The sequence below is a fragment of the Lepisosteus platostomus genome, chromosome 3, assembly GCF_059453375.1.
Source record: "Lepisosteus platostomus isolate fLepPlt1 chromosome 3, fLepPlt1.hap1, whole genome shotgun sequence".
Taxonomy (NCBI): Eukaryota; Metazoa; Chordata; class Actinopteri; order Semionotiformes; family Lepisosteidae; genus Lepisosteus; species Lepisosteus platostomus.
In genome coordinates, this window is record NC_142613.1 from 874542 (window position 1) to 895500 (window position 20959).

The following is a 20959-nucleotide window of genomic DNA, read 5'->3' on the forward strand; positions in this document are numbered from 1 at the left end:
CTGGCACCGAAACACACACTTACACAGAGACAGTCACAGTGACACAGAGATGGAAACACTGGCACTGAGACACACACTTACACAGAGAGAAACACTGGCTCAGAGACACAGAGACAGAAACACTGGCTCAAGACACAGACACGCACTTACACAGAGACAGAGACACTGGCTCAGAGACACAGACTTACACGAAGATGATCATGCTCACACAGAGACGATCACACTCGCAGACTCTTCAGACCTGTAACTCGCACTTTGTAAAAGCAGCAACAGGGAGAAAACTGATGTGCCTCCAGTGCTGGAGGAGTGATGTGATCACTGACCAGATACCATCTTGACCCTTGTCACCCCACTCTCGTCACATTCATCAGCCACTGCAAGAGAGAGGTCAATCTGCACCTACAAAGCTGTGCCAATTATCCTTGAAGACGACGATATGTTTTGTGTGCTTGAGAATTATAGTACTGGACGCCTGTGACACATGGATGACCGCCAGAGGAGCACAAATCTCCTGATCATGAGGAGCAGCAGCACCAGGTGTAGCTGGGGGCTCATGTATCCCACTGGTCACTGTCGGTGCCTGGAGTCCCACTATGCCAGCGAAGTGGCTCTCTCCCACTAACACACGAGGGAGGACAAGACCGGACCCTGCACGTTGTCCAGCCAGTGAGGATGAGGGCTTGGTGTTGCGCTTTGGCCAGGCCTGGCTCGTGTTCTGGCAGCACAGGCCCACGGGCTCTGGGCGAAGCTGCCCTAACGGGCCTCTTGCTGTGTGGCAGCTCGGCCGTATCTCCACACGGCCACACTGGAACACCGAGCAGCTGCTGGTCACCCGTCAGCCGAGAGAAACACGAGGCCCTGACTCACATTCCGGCTGGTCAAACTTCAAGTGGGCCCACATACTGAGAAAAAACCACCACCACTCGTTATCCCTCACGGGATCAATAAAGTATCTATCTATCCATGCATGCCTGTAGCAAATCAAAGTAAATGAATTATGGATATTGCTGAGAAGACTCCGGCACCAGTGTGATGAATTGGTCACTCCAGATTGACAGTGACTCTGACTGCTGCATGAACTCTAGATCGCCTCAGCAGTGAGAGCTTATCGTGTTCTGGTGATGCAGCGCTTTAATGTGTTGAAACCTGGGAAAAGCCATTTCCTTGATAACTGTGAATGTTTTGCAATTTTTAACTGGTTTCTTTTGATGATCGAGTATATATCTTACACAGTACAAACTCAGGAATGCATCAAAAGTAGACTTTTTATTGTCAAGTTGGAAAAAAAACACTTCAAATGTACAGAAAACTGTCTCCCAAACGTGAACCCAACTCTTTCCCCAACTTTTTCTTTTAAATTGTTACAGATCTGAAATTAGTTTTTTTTCTCATTAACCACAAACAGACCCTGAAACTCTTTTTTTCAAAAATGCAACTACTGCTGGGAGAGGAAAAAATAGGAAACTGAAGCATTAAAAAAAGAGCAGAAGACAGATTCTCCTGTAAAACTGGAAGATGGTTGTGCATAAATAAGAGCAGTTTTTGTTTCTTGTTTTCAAAAGTTTAAAATACCAGAAAATGGATGCCCATATTATTAGTTTGAAGAGAGTTTGTGTTTTGGCATACACAAATCCGTACTGCAGCCTTGGAGGAAAACACTGTTGTGTGTGTTGTATAAATATGACGTCCACAAAATTTGGAGTAGCCATGTAGGAGGAGAGGCCGATTAAAACGTTTACTTCTTTAAATCAGAATTGGCCCCTCATTTTCTGAATGTCACTACAAAGGTTTCAAAAGCGACCCTAGAAACTGTTGAGCGCAAACGGGTTGAAAAGTGTTCCTGATTAAACGTCACTTTGCAGAGATCGCTCCGAGTCCTTAGGAAGCGTGTCTGTGTGGCGAGGGGTCAGAGACCCTCGGGGCTGGAATTGGCTGGTCATCACGCAGAATTCCGCCTCCACTGCGCGACCTCGTCCAGCCCGCAGCGCCCGGGGGGGCTCGGTGGACAGGAAGTGGCAGAAGCCCTTCAGTACACTGCTGTGGGTTGGATGCCAGGTTATGGACTATTGCTTGAAGGAGGAGGAGTGCCCTGCCCAGTGTAAACCCCTCTGAGGCCTGCGCGAGTCCCTCTGGCTGGTTCACACAGCCACGCCCTCTCAGAGAGCCAGGAGCCCTGCGGCCAGCCCCCTCCTAGGAGGGACCAGTGACATCGTGGTGAAGAGCTGGCAGACTCGCGGATGGCAGGATCCCCGCCCAGGTAAACAGAGGCAACTTCTATCTTGCCCGGCTCGATAAGGACCTCATCCATACGACCTAACACTACAGGCAGAATACAGTGAGCGGGCTGGGCCTGCTGAAATTCTGTCCTGCGTCGTCTACAGTCTCCTTGAGGAATGCTGCTGTTGCCAATGAAGAGGCCTCTTCTGTTATTTCCCACATTCCCACAAAACCCAACACTATTTTGTCCTTTAATCCCTCTACCTGGCAGCTACATTTGCCAGGCTTTTGCCCTGACAAGCTCTGCTGCACTGAAGCAGCTCGGCTCCTGCCGACTCCTGCACTGCAGGCCTGCTCTTTAAATACCCCTCGTTAGAAATTCCAGCTTCGGCCCGAGTGGCTTGGCTGTAAACGCATCTGGTCTCTGGTTTGGCTCATTCCTTCTCCCGCCTCCTGCCTCTTGGTCTGACACCTCGCGAAGCTCCCAGTGAGCTCCTTCGTCTTTTACCTGTTGTCTGGCTAGAGACCAAATGTCAACGCACAGCTCCTACTCAATAAATTCAGAATGTGGGAATGGGGGTGTTGTGTGGGCACTCTAGATAGTGTCTGTGTAGTGTTCCCCTAAACAAGCTAAGCATGCACAGAAGCACCCCACAAAGGACTCTGCTCTTGCTAGCCCAGCGGTGAGCTATGGAGCCATCCTTAAAGAAAACTGAAACTGAATGAAACCAAAAGCCTGCAGGTTGAACAGCCATGCTAGTCCAATATAAAGGAAATGTTAACACTGACCACAGCACATATCATTCTGAACATACTTCTGATTCTCTGAAAGAGACATAAAGGTGACAAGATTTAAAATCAACATCCTCCGCTGTTCAAGCAAACACCCCCATGGAGAAAACAGGTGTCCACCTGCTGGAGGTGAGCCCAGGTCTGCTGGAGCCACTGTCAAGTGCTGTCTGAAATAAAGACTGTAGGGGAGGGACGAGCGCACATGGGTTCTGTTATATAGTAAAATGTCCAGTTCTCTTTCTGCTGAAGAACATAATAACGGCTCCACTCGGCCCGTCTGTATCAGGTGATAACTGATCCCAGGATCTCACCCAGCTGTGTCCTCAACGCCAGGGCACGACTGGATGCTTCAGGCAAGCTGCTCTTTAGGGCTTGAAACCCATCAGTGCGGCAGAGCTGGCAGTGGGGCACGCGCGCACACACACCGTCTCGGCTTGCAGACTGGCCCTCCTGCCTCCCTAGTTTTTTGTGGGACGGGCCCTGATGAACACGGCTCCTCTTCCCGTCTGCGAGAGACAGGCCCGGCCTCAGGCCTCAGGCCCGCGGAGTTCGCACGGCCTGTGCTCGCAGGCCCAGCCCAGGGGCGTGTTAGCCTGGCTGCAGGCAGCCTGCCGCGCCGAGGCGAGCCAGACGAGCTGCGACGCCTGTTCCTTGGCAGCTCGTATCGTCAAGCAAGGCGACAAGGCGGGACGGAAGGCTCATGCATGGCCCGTCCCTGCAGACAGAGCTCCTCCAATCACAGCTCTAGTGTAGCGCCACAGACCAACTCTACATCGCGCCAGGAGGGTGCGCAGCATTATGGATCACGATAGAGCCCATGTATCGTGATATGTGTCACAGGGCCTCATGCATCTCAGCAGAGACCTGTGTATGGCGATGGAGAAGGCGATCGCGGTAGTGCTGCTCAGCGCAGTGCACAGCAGGCTCTACCCAGACCAGGAGATTCTGCCCAGCAGCAAGACACAACAGACAGCACAACGAAGGACAACCGGAATGAAACCGGAATTTCCTAAGGAAGGAAGAGGAATTTTAAAGAGTTTCAGGCATTTGTGGTTTTCACTCAAATATCCATCAGCTGAACCTCCCCGCCCCCCCCCGATCCCCCACCCCCCCCACACACACACTCACACTCACATGCGTGGTGCAAAGTCGATGGTCAGTCTCGTTCTCTCCCCCGCGAAGCAGCCCCTTGTCCGTATAATACACATCAAATTGTACAGCGGTCACAGTTCATTTACAAAAGATAGTATGCCTGAAGAGACGGTCTTTTTTGTTTCTGTTTACAAAAAAGTTCAAATAGGCATTTCTTTTTATAAAACCCACCCCACCCCCACCCCCCACACCTCTCACCCCACCCTTTGGCCCAAACTACCCCCCCTCCCCAGTCCACATTAGACCCCCACAGTCTTCAAAACCCCAGAGCCCCTCGCGCCCCCCAGCTCCCCGCTGAGGACAGTGTCTCAGAGAGGCTCCTGCACAGTCCACTGCCTCCTGCTTTCGGCAAACGTGTGTCGCTCCTGCTGCGTCTCGGACGCCGTCCTGAAAGGCGAGAGGTGATTTTTTTTTCTTCCATTAAGCTTCCCCCCTCCCACAAGGAAAATCAGTCTTCGCAAGTCCACAGTCCCCCAGCGGCGCGCTCCTAGAGCGTGCTGGCTGGTCCCCGCGCCTCTGCGGTCCGGTCACGGCGACCAGGGAGAGCTGCAACACACGACAGAGAGACCCGTTGGAGAGGAGGTCTGGTTCCTTTCACACAAGGCCACCAGAGTGTAAACTAGGATTCTCATTTCTTGTCTTGCTCTTTTATTTTTCACACGTGAGTAGGACCTTTCATCGGCTTTTTCCATTTTTTGCTTTTTGCAACCGACGGGGACAGAAATAAAGTAAGAGCGAACGCACAGTACAGGAAACAGCATCACTTTCTGGTAAGCAGATGTTAGTGTCCCACCCCCATCTCTCCCCAGCACAGTCCCTTCTCCACCCTAAAGCCTCGTCTCAGAAAGCTGTCCGGCCCTTACACCTCCCTGCGAACTCCCGCAACTCAGCTCACACACCGACAGACAGACACAGAGGCCAAACGAGACCCACGGGCAGCCCAGACTGGACCTGTCCGCGTCCTGCAATCTGATCTTCATCACCCCCTGCACCGCCGGTGACATCGTTAACCCTCCCGCACTCCACAGCTACAGACTTGTGGCTGTTCCCTCGGTCGGCAGCGGCTAACTTGTTTTCCAGAATATCCGCAAAGGATTCTCCGTTTGTCCTAGAAGGAGCCACCACGAGCACTCCTTCCTGTCTGAACGAACAGAATCTGTGTCAACTAAGGCAACAGGAAATGAGGTTCTACTTCCTGCTCAGTGTGGGGGTATCCCCAGTAGGCAGCTGAGCAGAGAGAAATGGTCTGACTTCGCTTACAACTTACAACTTTTTATCCCGGTCCCCTCTGTTCGGTTTAGTCAATAGCAGATGGCACAGTGTTAATCCCACTCTATCCTTTTAGAAAACGCAAACTAAGCTACTTTATCTTCACTTACACATCTTTTTTTCCCAAACCGCTCCCTGCTTCAGTATGATCTCTGTGTCTGTGTGGATTTTCTCCCAGAGCTCCGCTGTCCTGCCGTCTTCCAGAGACACAAGGGCTGAGCAGATGAGTGCGAGTGTGTGTGTGCGTGTGTGCGTGTTCGTGTGAGTGTTCGTGTGTGCGTGTGTAATTGTCTTGCACTCCCCTGCCGTCCCGTCCACGCCTTGCACCCCAAGTTCTGTGATGTCGGGGGACAGGTGGAAGAGGGTCCGAGAGTGTGGACGGAGCACGGACGGCCGTATAAATACACAAGCAGGACAGCTGCTGGACCTCTGACGGGCCAGAATTCCAGCCAGAGAATTCCGCTTGTTCAGCACTACAGAAACTGAGAGAAGCTTTGGCTCGGACAGCTAGCTGCTCGGGAAGGAATTTAATCTTGCAGCCCATCCCCAGCCCTGTCAGAAGAGGCTTTTACAATCAAACACCACGTTACTTTTGCAAAACACGGTCAAAGGCCTTAGGACAGCGCCCGTCTTCATGCAAGGAATGACAAGGGCTCTAAACCCTCAGTTCTGTTAGAAAAAACAAAGCTCGTGCATTCGCCCAATTTCCAACAAACTGTTTCTGTTCCTAAAGAGAGCCTGGCCGTGTGCCGTGTGGCCACACTGTCTGCTGCCCATGCCTTTGCGAACTGCCCCCTGCAGCGAGCCTGTCACCAGCTTTCTCCAGGGGCGGCCTGCTGAACAGCGAGCCGCTGCTCCGAGCCCCGGCCGAGACTTCTGACACGACGCTTGCTGAGTCATGTCCTGGCTGGGCGGCAGCGCTCGTTTGTCACTGGGGAAACAGCCTGACCTGCGCTCCTGCTGTATTCAGAGCTCTGACATTTACAATAAGCCCCCAAAACAGTGGAACTGTCCAGCTGTTCTTCAGAATGTCTGTCCCCGGGTCCAATTAGTATCATGTCAACCCCTGCGTGATGCACCTGCAAAATATACTGTATGTGCCAGTGTTTGTGCCTCCTCTGTTTTGAGCTTGGAGTTTTGTTGCAGTTGCTCCACGTATGTCAAGTCTGAATTTAAAATAATGTCCCTTTCTGCCCTTGGCACTGTGTGGAAATATCTCCCTGCTGTGACAAACTGGAGGACAGCCCTATCCCAACCTGAAGCAAATGCACAGGCCGTTTCCTGCATTTCCTGCGAAAGGCCAATTATTTCCTGCAAAAGCCCTGTGAGACTGCTGGAATCTAAAGGAAAACTACTGAACTGCATGGATGAGGCGCGAGTTAGTTTGATAAGCATATTGTAATCCACGATATCTAAAGATCTTGAGATGATTTCTGACTGGCACTGTAGTAAAAGAGCTGCGATCAGTGGGATCAACTCGAGCATGTTGGGCTCGTTAGTCCGCACCCCGTGCTGTCTGACAGGTCGCTGTGTCAGGAACCCGAAATTATTCTCAATGAACGATCCTCCCAGACGAGAGGAAGCTACTCAGTCCGTTTAGTAATTAGTTGGTCCAAGGATCTCCTCCTGCAATGCTGTCCTGCAGACTACTTGAACGCCTGTCCCTCCCAGCCAAGTTCCCCTCTGAGTTTTCCTTCGCCACCTCCCTGAAAACACCCACAGTCACTCCCGAGCACAGAAAAGGGAGAGATCTGATCACAGAGACCAGAAAGGAACCACTTGGTTTGTAACTTTGTTAGTTCGTTAACTGGGAGTGACTCACACTGCATGCGTCACTCCTGAGCCTTTCTGAGACTTCAGTCTCTGCACTGTGTACGCTGACTGACCTGCAGTCACAATGCCCTTTGATCTTATTTTCCAGGCAGGTCTTTAGTCTAAAATAATTCGTGTAAATTCCTCCCTCAGCTCTAACCACTAGCCCACACTGCCTCTCTCTCTCTCTCAGTGCCTCAGCTCTAACCACTAGCCCACACTGCCTCCCTCTCTCTCTCCCAGTGCCTCAGCTCTAACTACTAGACCACCATGCCTCTCTCTCTCTCTCTCAGTGCCTCAGCTCTAACTACTAGACCACCATGCCTCTCTCTCTCTCTCTCAGTGCCTCAGCTCTAACCACTAGCCCACACTGCCTCCCTCTCTCTCTCTCTCCCAGTGCCTCAGCTCTAACCACTAGCCCACACTGCCTCCCTCTCTGTCCCAGTGCCTCAGCTCTAACCACTAGCCCACACTGCCTCCCTCTCTCTCTCTCTCCCAGTGCCTCAGCTCTAACCACTAGCCCACACTGCCTCCCTCTCTGTCCCAGTGCCTCAGCTCTAACCACTAGCCCACACTGCCTCCCTCTCTCTGTCCCAGTGCCTCAGCTCTAACCACTAGCCCACACTGCCTCCCTCTCTCTGTCCCAGTGCCTCAGCTCTAACCACTAGCCCACACTGCCTCCCTCTCTCTGTCCCAGTGCCTCAGCCTCCACCTCTGGTTCCCAACCTGCCCATCAGCTCAAGGTCACCTGCTGAGCCTGGCAGCACACGGCTCTCAAACCTCAAAAGGCTCCAGCAGCCCTGCTTATCCTCCCACCTCCTTCTCCATTTCACAGGGGTTTAAAAGAGGTGGGAACTTATTTAAATGGAAAAGAGAACTTTCCCCCAACTCATGTGGAAATGTTAGACAAAAAAACACAACAACACAGGAAACGAGAGCAGCGAATATACAGGAGGATATTACTTCCTGCTGTGTGGGGAGATATTAATGATGATTCCTACATGCTCAAAGACCACCACACTGTGCCCCGCAGCTCTCTGAAGAACGTCAGTAACAAGGCGACAGAGTTCCTCCTCGGATGTAAGTCAGAGACTGAACACTGTCTTCCCCTTTAGGGTGTTATTGGTGGCCTTCATTCCGGCCGTCTGGGGCCCTGGGAATATCTCACTCACAGGCGGCTGTTCCAATCCCAGCCTGTCCTGCGTGTCAGGAAGTTTACATTCCTGCTATGGAGTCGCACTTATCTACTGGCCAAAGCTTCAGTATCTCTCTGGCTCAGAAAACTCTACAGCAGGACAGGAAAAAGGCTCATTTTACTTAACTGTTGTACCACTAAAATAGCAAGTCCAGCCTTTTGTGAAATGATTCTGATTCAAGTATTTTTTATCATTCTAAGAAACACGGCGATCCCCAGCGCACGCGTCTCAGGTGCTTCCCGTTTTAACTCATCCTTCGCCGATTCTGTTTCTCTTTGAGAGACACAAAACTGCAACGACAAGAACGTGGTCTCAGACTCCACAACGTATTCAACCACAAACAGACAGCCCCGGTTAGTTTGCTTGGGAACGATTTCTTCCCCCTTCGCAAGATGGCTTAATTTAAGCTCTGACATCGCCCAGCTTTGCATAACTGCGCTTAAGAAGGCGGTCGGCCTGCTTGAGCTCCTTTAACAAAACGCCGCGTCAGGAGAGAGTCACCCCCTACAATCCGCCCATTCAGAGCAAAGACTTTCGGCTCCTATCTGCCAAAGAAAAAGTCAGGCACTCCGCCTGCCCTGCGTGTTACAGTACAATTCGCCCCCAATGAGAACGACTGGGGGCTCTCACTGCCCCCTGCTGGCCGTGGTCACAGGTGCGAGATGCCTGTGTCAGAGTGCCGCTCGCTGGGAAGCAAAGCGACTCGGATAATAAACGCACAAGAGAGGACAGGTGGAGGCCTTACTGGACTTTAGGCTCGGCTCTCCTCCAGACCCCTCGGACCCCCTTCAGAATCAAAGGTCAGCCCCCACCCCCGCAGAGGGGCCTGCGCTGCCCCAGACCCCCGCGCCCCACCCCCCTGCACCCCCCTCACATGACGCAGTAGGGTTCGCGGGGGAGCTGTGGCTTAGTCCTGCAGCAGGGGGGCAGGTGGGCCAGCAGCCCCTTCTTCAGGTCCTTGTTGAGGAGGAAGCAGATGATGGGGTTGACCCCAGCCTGGGCGAAGCTCATCCACACGGTGGTGGAGAGGTAGCGGTGAGGTATGGTGCAGGCCTGCACGAAGACGCGCCAGTAGCAGGCCACGATGTAGGGGGACCACAGCACGAGGAAAAACAAGGTGATGACGTAGAACATGCGGCCCAGCCTCTTCTCCGCCTTGAACTCCTCCATGCCCAGCAGGCGCCGGTTCTGGTTGTGCACGTTCTGCCGGATGCCCAGCAGGGTGGGCGGCATGGGCCCCCGCCCGAAACCCGCGATCCAGTTGGCGGCCGCCTGCCCCGTGGCGCCAGGGCCATGGAAGGTCCAGTTCTGGCTGATGGCCGGCACCATCTGGATGGGCTTCATCTTGCGGTGCTTGTACTCGAAGAGCAGCAGCTTCATGTAGACCACGTGGGTGGCCAGGATGAGCACGGCCAGCATCAGCATGAAGCCCAGGGTGTCGTTGGCCTTGAAGTAGCGGTGCTCAAAGATGCACTGGTCCTCCTCTCGGATGAACTTGTAGGTGCCCACATCGAAGACGGGCGGGAAGGCCATGGCCACTGAGAGGGTCCACACCATGCACACCACCGCCACGCAGGTCCAGAAGGTCATGCGCTTGGAGTAGAAGCGGTGGTGGGCAATGGCCATGTAGCGAGTCACGCTGATGCAGAAGAGCATGAAGGCCGCGTGGAAGCAGAAGAGCACTGCCATGAAGGCCACGATCTTGCAGCTCAGCACGCTGTAGGTCCAGGCTGAGCCGTTCTTGATGGACACCAGCACGAAGGGGAAGCAGACGGCCGAGCGAATGGTGTCGGCCAGGCAGAGGTCCAGCAGGAAGTAGTAGGGGGCTTTGTGGAGGGCGCGGTCCTTGAGCACCAGCAGAGACACCACCAGGTTGCCCACCAGGCTCACGCAGATGATCAGGCCCAGCAGGACCAGCTTGACGTAGGTGGACACCACCGAGGAGCCCCCGCCTGCCGCCGCAGCTACCGCTGCCAAGGGGCTCCCCGGCCCCCCGTCTCCACTCTCACTGCCGTTGGCCATCCCTCCTCCTCCTCCTCCTCCTCCTCGGCCCCCCGCCGCGCTCGCTGGCTCCCGACCGGCCGGCCTCCGGACCCCTCCCCCCGCCGCGCTCCTCGGCCTCGTGCTGGTGCGCTCTCCCCGGGGGCTGACGCTCCGCTCAGAAGGAACCAGGGCGCCTCGATCTGCGTCGCCCCATTTTCCTGTTTCCGCTGTTTTCCGCCGCCGCACCTGCAGACAGGGGAGAGAGAGCGGTGAGTGTTCCTGTGTCCCGCGGTCTGCGTGCAGCATCTCCCCCTGCTCCCACAGCACGCCAGCTCGCGCCCAGAGACCCACGCTGCGCTCGTTCGTCACCCGGCTGTTCCCCAGGGTGTCCCGCTGTGTCCGCAGGGCCGGCACGGTGCCACCGGCTCCGTTCGGTGTGGCACGTAGACACGGTCGGGCCCCACCGGGGTTCAGACACCAGACAGGACTCATCTGGCACCCTCTGGCTCATTTGGCTTTAAATGCTGACTGACCTGAGGATCCCATACAGCCCTTTCTTGAAAGAAGCCGGGGTATCAGCTTCAACAGCCTGGCTGGTGGCTTGTTCCATGCCCCCGCTACCCTTTGTGTAAAGATGTGCATCCTGTCCTAATTGGAGGATCTCATCCAGACGTTTCTTGAAAGAAGACGGGTATCAGCTCCAGTAACAAGGCTGGGCAGCTTGTTCTACATTCCAGTTCTCAGTATGGGATGGTTTTCGGTTATTTATTTGACGTTTAATCTGGGTGTGTGCAGTCCTCCTGTCTGACCCTGAGTTCTGCTCTGTGTGCTCTGATGGAGTAAAGCCTGTGCACGGGTTCGAGCAGCCATGTGAACGATTAAAAAGTCCAACACCAAGTGGGGGATGTGGAAGAAAAACAAATGCCATTTTTTTACATTTTAAACATCTTTTTCAAGTACTAGTGAAGGATCTAGTGCAGGGCTGGTATCCCTGCCACCTGGATACCGGGTCAATGCATGTGTTCGCTCCGGCTCATCTGCAGCACCTGGGGCAATTCAACAATTAAAGATCAGTTTTCTATCTATGCTATTAGAAGGTTCAAAGTTCTGCAACGGCCATGATTCCAGGTGTCAAGACTGACCACGCCTGCTCTAATCAAGCCGATTCGTCCCGACACCTGCAAAACTATCCCATCGCGTTGTCCTGGAACAGGGGTCACCTGATGCCGCCCCCCGTGGCCCCCAGAAACGCGGCTCAGCAGTCCCCCACTAGCTGGAGCCGCCACAGTGATCACCCAGCCTGTTGCTAAGCTACGGGACCTCAGATCTCTCCCTTCCTGTGTGTCGGTGAGGCGTGTGCGTGGGAGTGTGTGTGTGGGCTCATACCTTGTAACGGTGTGCATGTGGAGAACGAGAGCAGAGCCTCGGGCGGCCGGGAGAGGGGTGACACTGCGACGGCCCCCCGAGAGGCACGGCTCCAGTGGAGCAGCAGCTCAGCTGAATCCCGAGGCGCAGGGTGTGCCGCGCTCGGAGAGCTCCCTCCCCGGACCAACGCCGCGCAGCTGTCTCCCCCTCCACAGGGGGCGTCAGCCCCCGGGGTGTGGAAGTGTGAGGAGAGCACCTGCACAGCTCCAGTCGCACCACGAGGTACAGGGCCCAGTCAGGCACACTGTCTGAGCGGAGACAACCAGCCCAGAGCAAACGAACCCTGAGAAACCCAGGACCAGAGCAAACGAGCCCTGAAAAACCCAGGAACAGTGGGGGCAGGGTGGGGAGCTGGGGGACAGTGTGGGAGTGGGAGCAGGCCAGTGGGTTTAGGATGGGGAGACACTGGTGGACAGTGTGGGAGTGGGAGTGGGCCAGTGGGTTTAGGATGGGGAGAAACTGGGGTACAGTGTGGGAGTGGGGACTGGACAGGGGCGCAGTGCCTGGAGGGCCAGCGAGCAGCAGAGGTGTGGGGAGGGTGCTGCAGAGGATGGGTGGCCCATTGTCTCCAGTCTCAAGACGGGAAGCAGGGATGCAAATGTGTTTCTGTCACGGTAATTACAGCAGCCTGTTGCTAGGCTACAGAACCTTATGCCTTGCGCCTGTGTGGGTGTGCTCGTGCATTTTTCTAGACACAGAAGGAGTAACATGTTTTCAGTGTAGCCGGAGCCAAGCGGAGCCTCAGAGATCTCAACCACCGCATTCCCAGCGTCTCCGGGCCAAGGCCATGCGGGATTTCGGGAAACCCTGGCGCCTCTCGCTGATGGCCAGCGGACCGGCCCAACCAGGATAAAACACGGACACTGGTTGCCAAGACAACAGAAGGGCATGAGCACAGATGAACAGACACCTGCACCCCGACGGACACAATTTATAATGCACAAAAGCATTAAATGCAATCCGAGCCTGAAGTAAAAGTTAATCAAGCACATTTCTGCAGCCTGGCGTTCCCTTCCGTTTTGTGGGAAAGGGGTGTGGTGGATTTCAGACCGCTGAAGCACAGCGGGCACTGCGATCGGCCGACAGGGCTGTCACTCAGCCTGCCAGAGGACGCGAGAGGAAACTACCGGGAATCACCTTAGAAATCAGAAACAGTAGGCAGGCGCTTCTTTCCACAAAGGGTGGTGGGGGTGTGGAACTAGCTGCCCAGCCATGTGGTTGAAGAGGATACTCTTATAAGACAGGAGATCACTGGTGAGCTTCAGATTAATGGAGATGGTACCTACCTATCCACTCCTGCCTGCCCTTCTCTCATATGCAGATACAGAGCTCCTGTGGCCTGAAGTCTTGGTACTCTGTCATATTTCTGGCTGTGTTTGGGTTCTGTCTGGCAGGTTTGTGGCTCAGTTTAGGGGTACAGACACCGGCTGGGTCCCAAACAGACGCCACATCATGACAGGCCGGAGCTGGGCTGGCACCAGCCTGCATCAGAGACCTGCTGAGCCTCAATCATGGAAAATCTCTTCTCTTCTGCTACACAAATAGCACTGATGTTGTTGAAGTCTTCTCTCTAACACACAACCTTCTTTAATCCCTTTAGAATTGGATGGGTTTAACTTGCTCCTATTGATAGGAATAGAAGTCTACATCACAGGGATCCTATAGGCATGAAAGAACTTAAAGCAACGGTGATTTTATTAACGAAAACAATGTTAAATAAATGATTTTGTAGACTTTTAGTTTACACGTGTTCTACCAGCTGGTGCTGCACCACTTTTCGGTAAGAATCGCAGAGATTCCCCGGCAGGACTAGAATCGCAGCCAGTCAGGCTTGTGAGCAGGTGCAGGGATACAGGTGAAGGTTTGTTCTGTACTGAAGAGAGGCGCTGTGCTTGGGACTGGGCCTGTACCTGCTCCTCTGCAGCCTGCGCGCGCTGACGCAGCTCCTCCCTCTGTCTGAGCCCCTCCTGTCCAAGCGTTCTCTCGTTCTGGCACTTCCCAAGCAGGTGCCTTAGTTTTTGCCTCCTTTTCCCCTGTATTGAGCAAGCGGCGGAAACGTGTTCCTGCAGCTCTCTCTCCCTGCAGCAGTATTCAACGTGAGCAGAGGGCAGCTCTCCTGCGCCGTGCTCCCAGCGCAGGGGGAAGCTAATAAGTGTCGCGCACGCCAGCAGGACACAGGCCCTGCCTGGACCAGCCCTCCCACCTTCACAAACTCAAAGCATAGCTAGAAGCTCCTGGTAGTGTGTACAGCATCACCGTTGTAACTCATGCGATTCTCATGTGGAACTTCTCATTTGGAATAAAATAACTTCAAGTGGAGCTAGGAATTGCTAGCCTGAGAAAGCAATGTAATTCGGCAAGCAGATCGGGGGTTGTACCTCCTTTTTTAATTCAAAGTGATGTTTTTTTTTGGCCATGGTGTTAGCGTTCGTGTGTTGTACTGCTGTCCAGAGTTTTCTAACCCACAATCTCCGGTGGCCTCAACAGTACGGAGCTGTACACCCTTGTTTTGTCCAGAGCAGGATGGCAGGAAAGGTGGAACCTGCAGCTCTGTGGTCTCCACTGTCAGCCAGGGCCCGGTGTTTGAGAGGCACCGGCCCACAGAGCGCCCTCCCTGCACACGAACACACGACATCCTCTCCAGGAATCCTGGTTACGTACAGTAGGTCTCGTGCAGCGCTGCTCGGCTCTGGATTTTTAATTCAGAAATCTTACACCCATACAACAGAGGGAAGGTTACCTAGTCCTAGAAAAACGGATTAACCCAATACACCGATGCAAAAACTCAACCCTACATCACACCACCTGTCCCTACTAGCATAGGAAGGAGGTCTGTACTCATGATTCTGTATCTAGAGTAAAGCACGTGGCCAAACCAGACCATTGGGGCGCACCAGTACCTGCAGTGGTGACCCAACTCTGCCTGGTCTCTCAGAACCCAGTGAGAGTCTGGTTCGCCTGTGATCTGGGTTTGGTGCATTCATGGGCTGAGAGGGGCTGGCCAACCGGAGGTGAGGGTTTCAGCTGCGGCAATGTGGCCAAGTGGGAAGTGCATTTCAAACAGAGAACAGGAGACATTGCTTTACATGAAGAGAGGTGGGAGTGGGGAACAAGCTGCCCAGCTGGTTCTCGTTTTAATAACTGGCTGAAAGAAATCCTTGGATCAGTTACATTCTAACAACTAAAAGTGCTTCATGGGCCTAGACACCTCCTCTTGTTTCTCTCTTTGCAGGTGGATCTGTGCTGATGGCTCAGATCAGAGTCTGACCACAACAGCTCCGTGCTGTCTGCTTATATACAGTACATGCAGTTACCCTTACTTCTTGTGCCAATCTTTTTTGCTCAAACCTACAGCTCATCCCGTTTTAAAGTGTTTGGCGATCAAACCATTTCGAACATTTTGCAGGAGTAAGAGAATATGCTGTGTTTGTAAGCATGACTAAGGGTGAGGGTTCCAGCTGGGATTAGGCCTCTGGGAATCTGCAGATGTGTGTGGATGCACCACCTAGCATGGGGTGTGTTTGCAATCCCTCTGTTCCTTATTTGTGCTTCGGCTTTTACTGGTTAGAGCTTGCTGTTACCAAACTGTTGAGGCTGAGAACCAAATGAAAGTTAGCAAAGGCACGATATCAGCTGTCATCTGTTTGGTGATGGTTTGGCACTTGTCTTGTCTTTCTTTTAAAAAACAAGTCATTATCTATAATGCTCTGTGTGCCAAAGACAAAGCATGACTCAGGACCCAGAGCTGCAGCAGACAGCTAGCACACTGAACACAGTCCAGCCAACAGAGCTGCAGCAGACAGCTAGCACACTGAACACAGTACAATCAACAGAGCTGTAGCAGACAGCTAGCACACTGAATACAGTACAATCAACAGAGCTGCAGCAGACAGCTAGCACACTGAACACAGTACAATCAACAGAGCAGCAGCAGAGCTAGCACACTGAACACAGTACAATCAACAGAGCTGCAGCAGAGCTAGCACACTGAACACAGTATAGCCAACAGAGCTGCAGCAGACAGCTAGCACACTGAACACAGTACAATCAACAGAGCTGCAGCAGACAGCTAGCACACTGAACACAGTACAATCAACAGAGCTGCAGCAGACAGCTAGCACACTGAACACAGTACAATCAACAGAGCAGCAGCAGAGCTAGCACACTGAACACAGTACAATCAACAGAGCTGCAGCAGAGCTAGCACACTGAACACAGTATAGCCAACAGAGCTGCAGCAGACAGCTAGCACACTGAACACAGTACAGCCAACAGAGCTGCAGCAGACAGCTAGCACACTGAACACAGTCCAGCCAGCAGAGCTGTGATACTCCCCTCTGTACCAGGCTCACTGTACCCTGCTGCTGCCCAGGCAGGGGCTGTGGCACAGGGGGCAGTGCCCAGTGTCCCCAGGACAGGAGAGAGAAGCCCCTGTGAGCCCCAGGGAAAAGGGAGATTAGCAAATGGGGGCAGGAAAGTGATAATAGGTCTCCGGAGTTCAAGTAGAAAATTCACAGCCAACAGAGCAAGAGAGATTAAGGACAGCACTTAAGATAAATGTGTCTAAACAGGGATGGACAGACAGAGACAGGCATTCATCCTCACATTATATAGAATTGAATTAACTATGCAATTCCTCCCTGGGAAAACGCAGGTGGCAGGAGGCACCTTTATATGCCTTGGGAAATGAAGAGATTAATTCAATTTTAAAAATCCATACAGGTGTCTTCCTGACGAGACGCTGTCTCCGTGTGGACAGGCAGCGCGGTGGGTGTCTCCCGTGCTGGTGTGTGTAGGTAGCAGGAGAACAATGTGGAGGAAGGGGGGGTGTTCAAGAGAAACGTGTAGGATGATGAGGCGGACAGATCTGCTTCGTTTTCCCCCCACAGATGAACACCCACATTCCACCCGGCCCCGCCGGAGCCTCGCTCTGTGCGGCTGCTCGCAGGCCGGCGCCAGGCCCACCGGAACCGGCGCTCGCGTCCGTGCGAACACCGGGGGGCAGCGGGTCGAGGGGGTAGATACCGGGGCGCGGGGGGTGGGGGTGGTGAGAACTGGGTAGCAACAGCAACAGCCGAGCCCCACGGCCGTGACTTCAGTGGGAGGGCGCGACGGAAAATACACCAACCAAACAAGCCTGAATCATCCTGACTCGGGCGGCCCCGCTCTGCACCCAACGTATAAAATACAATTACAAACGACGAGACCAGAATATAAATACCGTCGGCCAAGTGCATGCGATGTTAAACACAAAGCTTGACTTTATAAATGGGTGGAATATCACGGCTGTATTCGTATCAATGTGCTGCCTGATAGACGCTCAAATTTCATCCGTCTCCCCGGCTCTGTGAGCGCTGTAATTAAGACAGGCAAACTCGCTTTAGGCGTGCTGGGGCCGGATCTGTGCGGCGGGGAGAGCGGCGTTAACACCGGCTGCTTGTGCGTGTAAAGCACCAGCCTATACAGTACGCCTCAAAAGCACACGGACGTAAAAGTGATTATGTAAATCGAGAAACTAAGCCTCTTGCAAATTGAAATTAACATCTGTCTGCACGAGACGGCCGTTGCCTCCTCCAGCGAGGAAGTATATGAGCTACATTTGCAAACTGCAGTACAAATCTATCAATATGCACGCATGCATAAGCGATACCAACAAGTCGTGCGCCAGGCTTACAGCAAAGACAATTAATACCCCACCAGCTGTAAATACATACGCTATAGAAAAGCCATAGAGTCTGGCACAAAAGGCCGGGAATTTAAAGTCCTTATAGATATATAATGTATTTAAAAGCACCTCTTTCCTAAAAGCATTATATTGACGAACGTCGCCTTTGGGATAAAATGACTAAGGATGAGAGAAAGAGCCTCAGAAAAGACACGAGAGTGTAAAACAGCGTCTTACCTGCTTCGCGCTCTTTGTGGTCGAGACAAAGGCTGTGAATTTAATTCCAGGCCATTTCTGCCCGCGTGTTGCAGTTAATAAAGATCGGACTGTGGAAGTGAAGTCAAGCGACATACAAAATAACCCCACTGGACGGACAAGCGCTTAAGAAACCATCACACAGCACGAAAAAAAAGAACGCGGCGTGCTTTGACGTCCCTTGTAAATAAAGCAATCTGATAAAATACCAATACAAATGAAAACAGAGACAAAAAAATCAAGCTTCTCGTCTGTTTTTTTTTTGTCTGCGCGTCCTGGTTAAGTCCTCAAAAACCGGGGGACGGACGGGGGACGGCCACCGGGATTCAACTCCGTCCAAAGGCTTGTTCCCGGGAGCAAGGCGGCCGCGGTCCGTGTCGCCGAGGGACCCCGCAAGCCCACACAGGGTTCAAGGGAAAACAGCGTTTCCTCCTTTTCCGCGTGCATGACATGTCTTCGGGTCTTCCATAGAGCCCTACACGCCCTCACATGCCCACCCGACTGCGGGAGAGCCGACCGACACAAAGCGCAGCCGGAGACCGCGGGTCCTATTCCTGCTGCGCGGACGGCAACGCTCGCGTCTCGTCTAGGTGGGGAGACATCATCGCAGGAGTCCCAGCCGGCTTTGTTAACGTGAATATCTTTAAATCCCCGTTACCTCCGCGGACTGTCGCCGACGGCGCAGTCACGGCCGCTCGTCCCTCAGCCTCAAGGTGTCGACCCTCGGCGCTGCCATGGCGAGCAGGAACGTCTTCCTCTCTCACGGTCTCTCCGCCCGCAGCGCGCCCGGCTCGCCTGTCGGTCTCGGCACCGGCACCGCGACCATGCCGGGGTGAAGACGCGCACACGGCGCCTGTGCAGGTGCCCTATATTATTGTCTGAAAAGACTACGACTGGCACCCCGGCAGAAAACAAAATAACAACCGCCGTTTCGTCAGTCGTGCCGGAGTCTTGCCGAATACCGCTGCTGTGGCGAGATCCCGGGCTCGCAGGAATCCGAGCGCGCCTGCTCTTAATAAATAATGAAAGCGAAAATGTGACCACACACAAAAAAAAAAAAGCCGATGAAATGGCTGTTTGCGATGGTGAGTTGGGAACAGCGGCTCTTTCTCTGCGCTCGGCTTCGCCTCCGCTCGGAAAGGCACAGGCGCGACTCGGGAGTTTTCGGCGGAGGCTGAGGGATGTGGGCGCTGCGCTGTGGCGAACAGGGATTCGAGCGCCTTCAACAGCGTCCGTCGGGCACAGCCTGGAGCGCCGAGGGGCCTTCGACTGCTTCACCGCGGCTGGAAGAGCAGGGCGGAGCGCATCGCGGGGTTATCTCTTTCGTACGTGTTATGTCATCTTTGAACTCGCTCTCTCCCCTCGTTTCTAAGCGGAGAGCATGTCTCTCCAGCCCCCCGTATACACCGGCCCCAGGTTTGTCTTCCGCCGTGGCGTGTGGGTCGCTACCGAATCCCGCAAGGACGTCTAGCCGCGTTGTTAAATTAAAAAAAAACAAACAAAACAGATCCGCGATCCTACAGAAATCGCGGCCGGGACGATGCCCACGGTAGCGCGGCGGCGGACAGCGAGCCCGTGTGGACACCGGCGGCGGCGGACAGCGCCCCTAGCGGCGGCGGCGCGCCCGCAACAGGTGCAAGGCCTCGCGTGTCACCCTGCGCGCCGCCTCCCCGCACCGCGAAGCGGCTGATTTATTCATTATTCTGATTATGATGATAATGACGACAAAGAGAGTTTTATTCTCCTCGCGCTCGCTGTCGCAAATCGTTTGAAACAGCGCGCTTATGCCTTTAGGCTTTTAAACCGCAGGATATTCATGAGGGAGCGTCGCGTTAGTACCCGGATTGTATATTTTTTATAATAATGGAATACATTTGTGGAATCGTGACGCTGCCTGTGGGTCTTTGTCGCTTCTAGCGCGGAGCATGAGCTGCCAGTCGGTCTGCGTCTCCCGCCACTGTCAACAGAAGACCGGGTTCACGCCGGAGAGCCTTTAGTTTGGTACCTAGTAGCTGACTAATCCAAGGATCACATCCAAGTGTTTCTCGAAAGAAACAGGGTATTGGGTGGCTGGATAAACGCGTTCCACACTCCCACCACTCTTCGTGTAAGTAAGTGCCCCTGTTCTGGGTTTTAAATGCGTAGGTCCCTCGTGTGGATCCTGAAGAGGCGCGCCGGGTGGACTTCGTCAGAACAGACGTGTGGCTGCAGCTAACGCTCACGAGAATGAGGGCGACGATGAGGCGGGCCGCTACCAGCAGTACAGCAGTAGCAGACCAGACCTTTCCTCCTCGTGTTGTGCCCTGGGGCCGAAGGCTGGTTTGGCACTGTCTGGGGCACGACAGCGCACCTGGCGGGGGGGTCAAACCGCGCGCAGCGGGGCAGTCCGAGACCGCAGGACCCTGCAGCGAACTGTGGGAAGAAGATCATTGGAGCCTCCCTCCCTCCCTTCCATTTCTGTCACCTGTCACAAACGCTGCTCCCACAGGGCCCCCAGTATAGTAGATGACCCCTCCCACCCCTCCCATGAACTTTTTGCCCTCCTACCCTCTGGGGAAAGATATCACAGTGTACGGGCCAGCTCCACCAGACTCTGGAACAGCTTCTTCCACAGGCTGTCAGGCTCCTCAGCACCCCGGAATCTACTGGTACCCACCCCAATTCCAGAAACAGGGTTTCAATCCCCCCAGTGTGTTGTGTATGGGGGTGGTGGCTCTGTGGCTCAGGATCAGTGCCTGTGACTGGAAGGTTGCCGGTTCAAATCCTGCGGCTGGTAGAGGAATCCTACCCCGTTGGGCCCCTGAGCAAGGCCCTTCACCCCAACTGCTCCAGGGGCGCTGTACAATGACTGACCCTGCGCTCTGACCCCCAGCTTCTCTCCCTCTCGGTGCGTCTGTGTCTCATGGAGAGCAAGCTGGGGTATGTGAAGTTCCCAATGCAATAAATTGTATAGGGCTATCTGCACTTTGCACTATGTGTATCTCGTCTACGTCTATGTCAGTGTCCTGTCTGGATTTGCATCGTGGACCAGGAGGAACGATATTTCGTTCCACTGTGAACTTGAATCTGCGTTCGCCGCTCATGGCCAAGATCAGACCGTCTGAACAGCCGGACAGTCTGACTGGTATGTTCGAGGGCGACATTTCAAATCCGGCTGTCTGGTTTGTCAATGATGCTGAATTTAGGATTGTTC

The 20959-nt window shown here is 53.8% G+C and overlaps 1 protein-coding gene across 1 annotated transcript; it reads right to left on the bottom strand.

Annotated features, from left to right (window-relative positions):
• Nucleotides 1-1247: 1247 nt before the first annotated feature.
• Nucleotides 1248-19467, bottom strand: gpr173 (G protein-coupled receptor 173). Its single transcript, XM_088623671.1, has 3 exons — nt 17749-19467; nt 9313-10667; nt 1248-4707 (listed from the first exon to the last, which is right to left on the bottom strand). Exons 1-3 carry the CDS (start codon nt 17860-17862, stop codon nt 4689-4691), a joined length of 1488 nt encoding a protein of 495 aa, XP_088479797.1. The 5' UTR covers nt 17863-19467; the 3' UTR covers nt 1248-4688.
• Between the last annotated feature and the right edge of the window lie 1492 nt (nt 19468-20959).

Excerpts from the sequence above, each read along its gene's own strand:
- gpr173 (XM_088623671.1), bottom strand. The coding sequence starts at position 17,862 with ATGTCGCTTGACTTCACTTCCACAGTCCGATCTTTATTAACTGCAACA. Across the intron at positions 10,668-17,748 it reads CCACAAAGAGCGCGAAGCAG|GTGCGGCGGCGGAAAACAGC; the intron begins GTAAGACGCTGT and ends CCCTGTCTGCAG.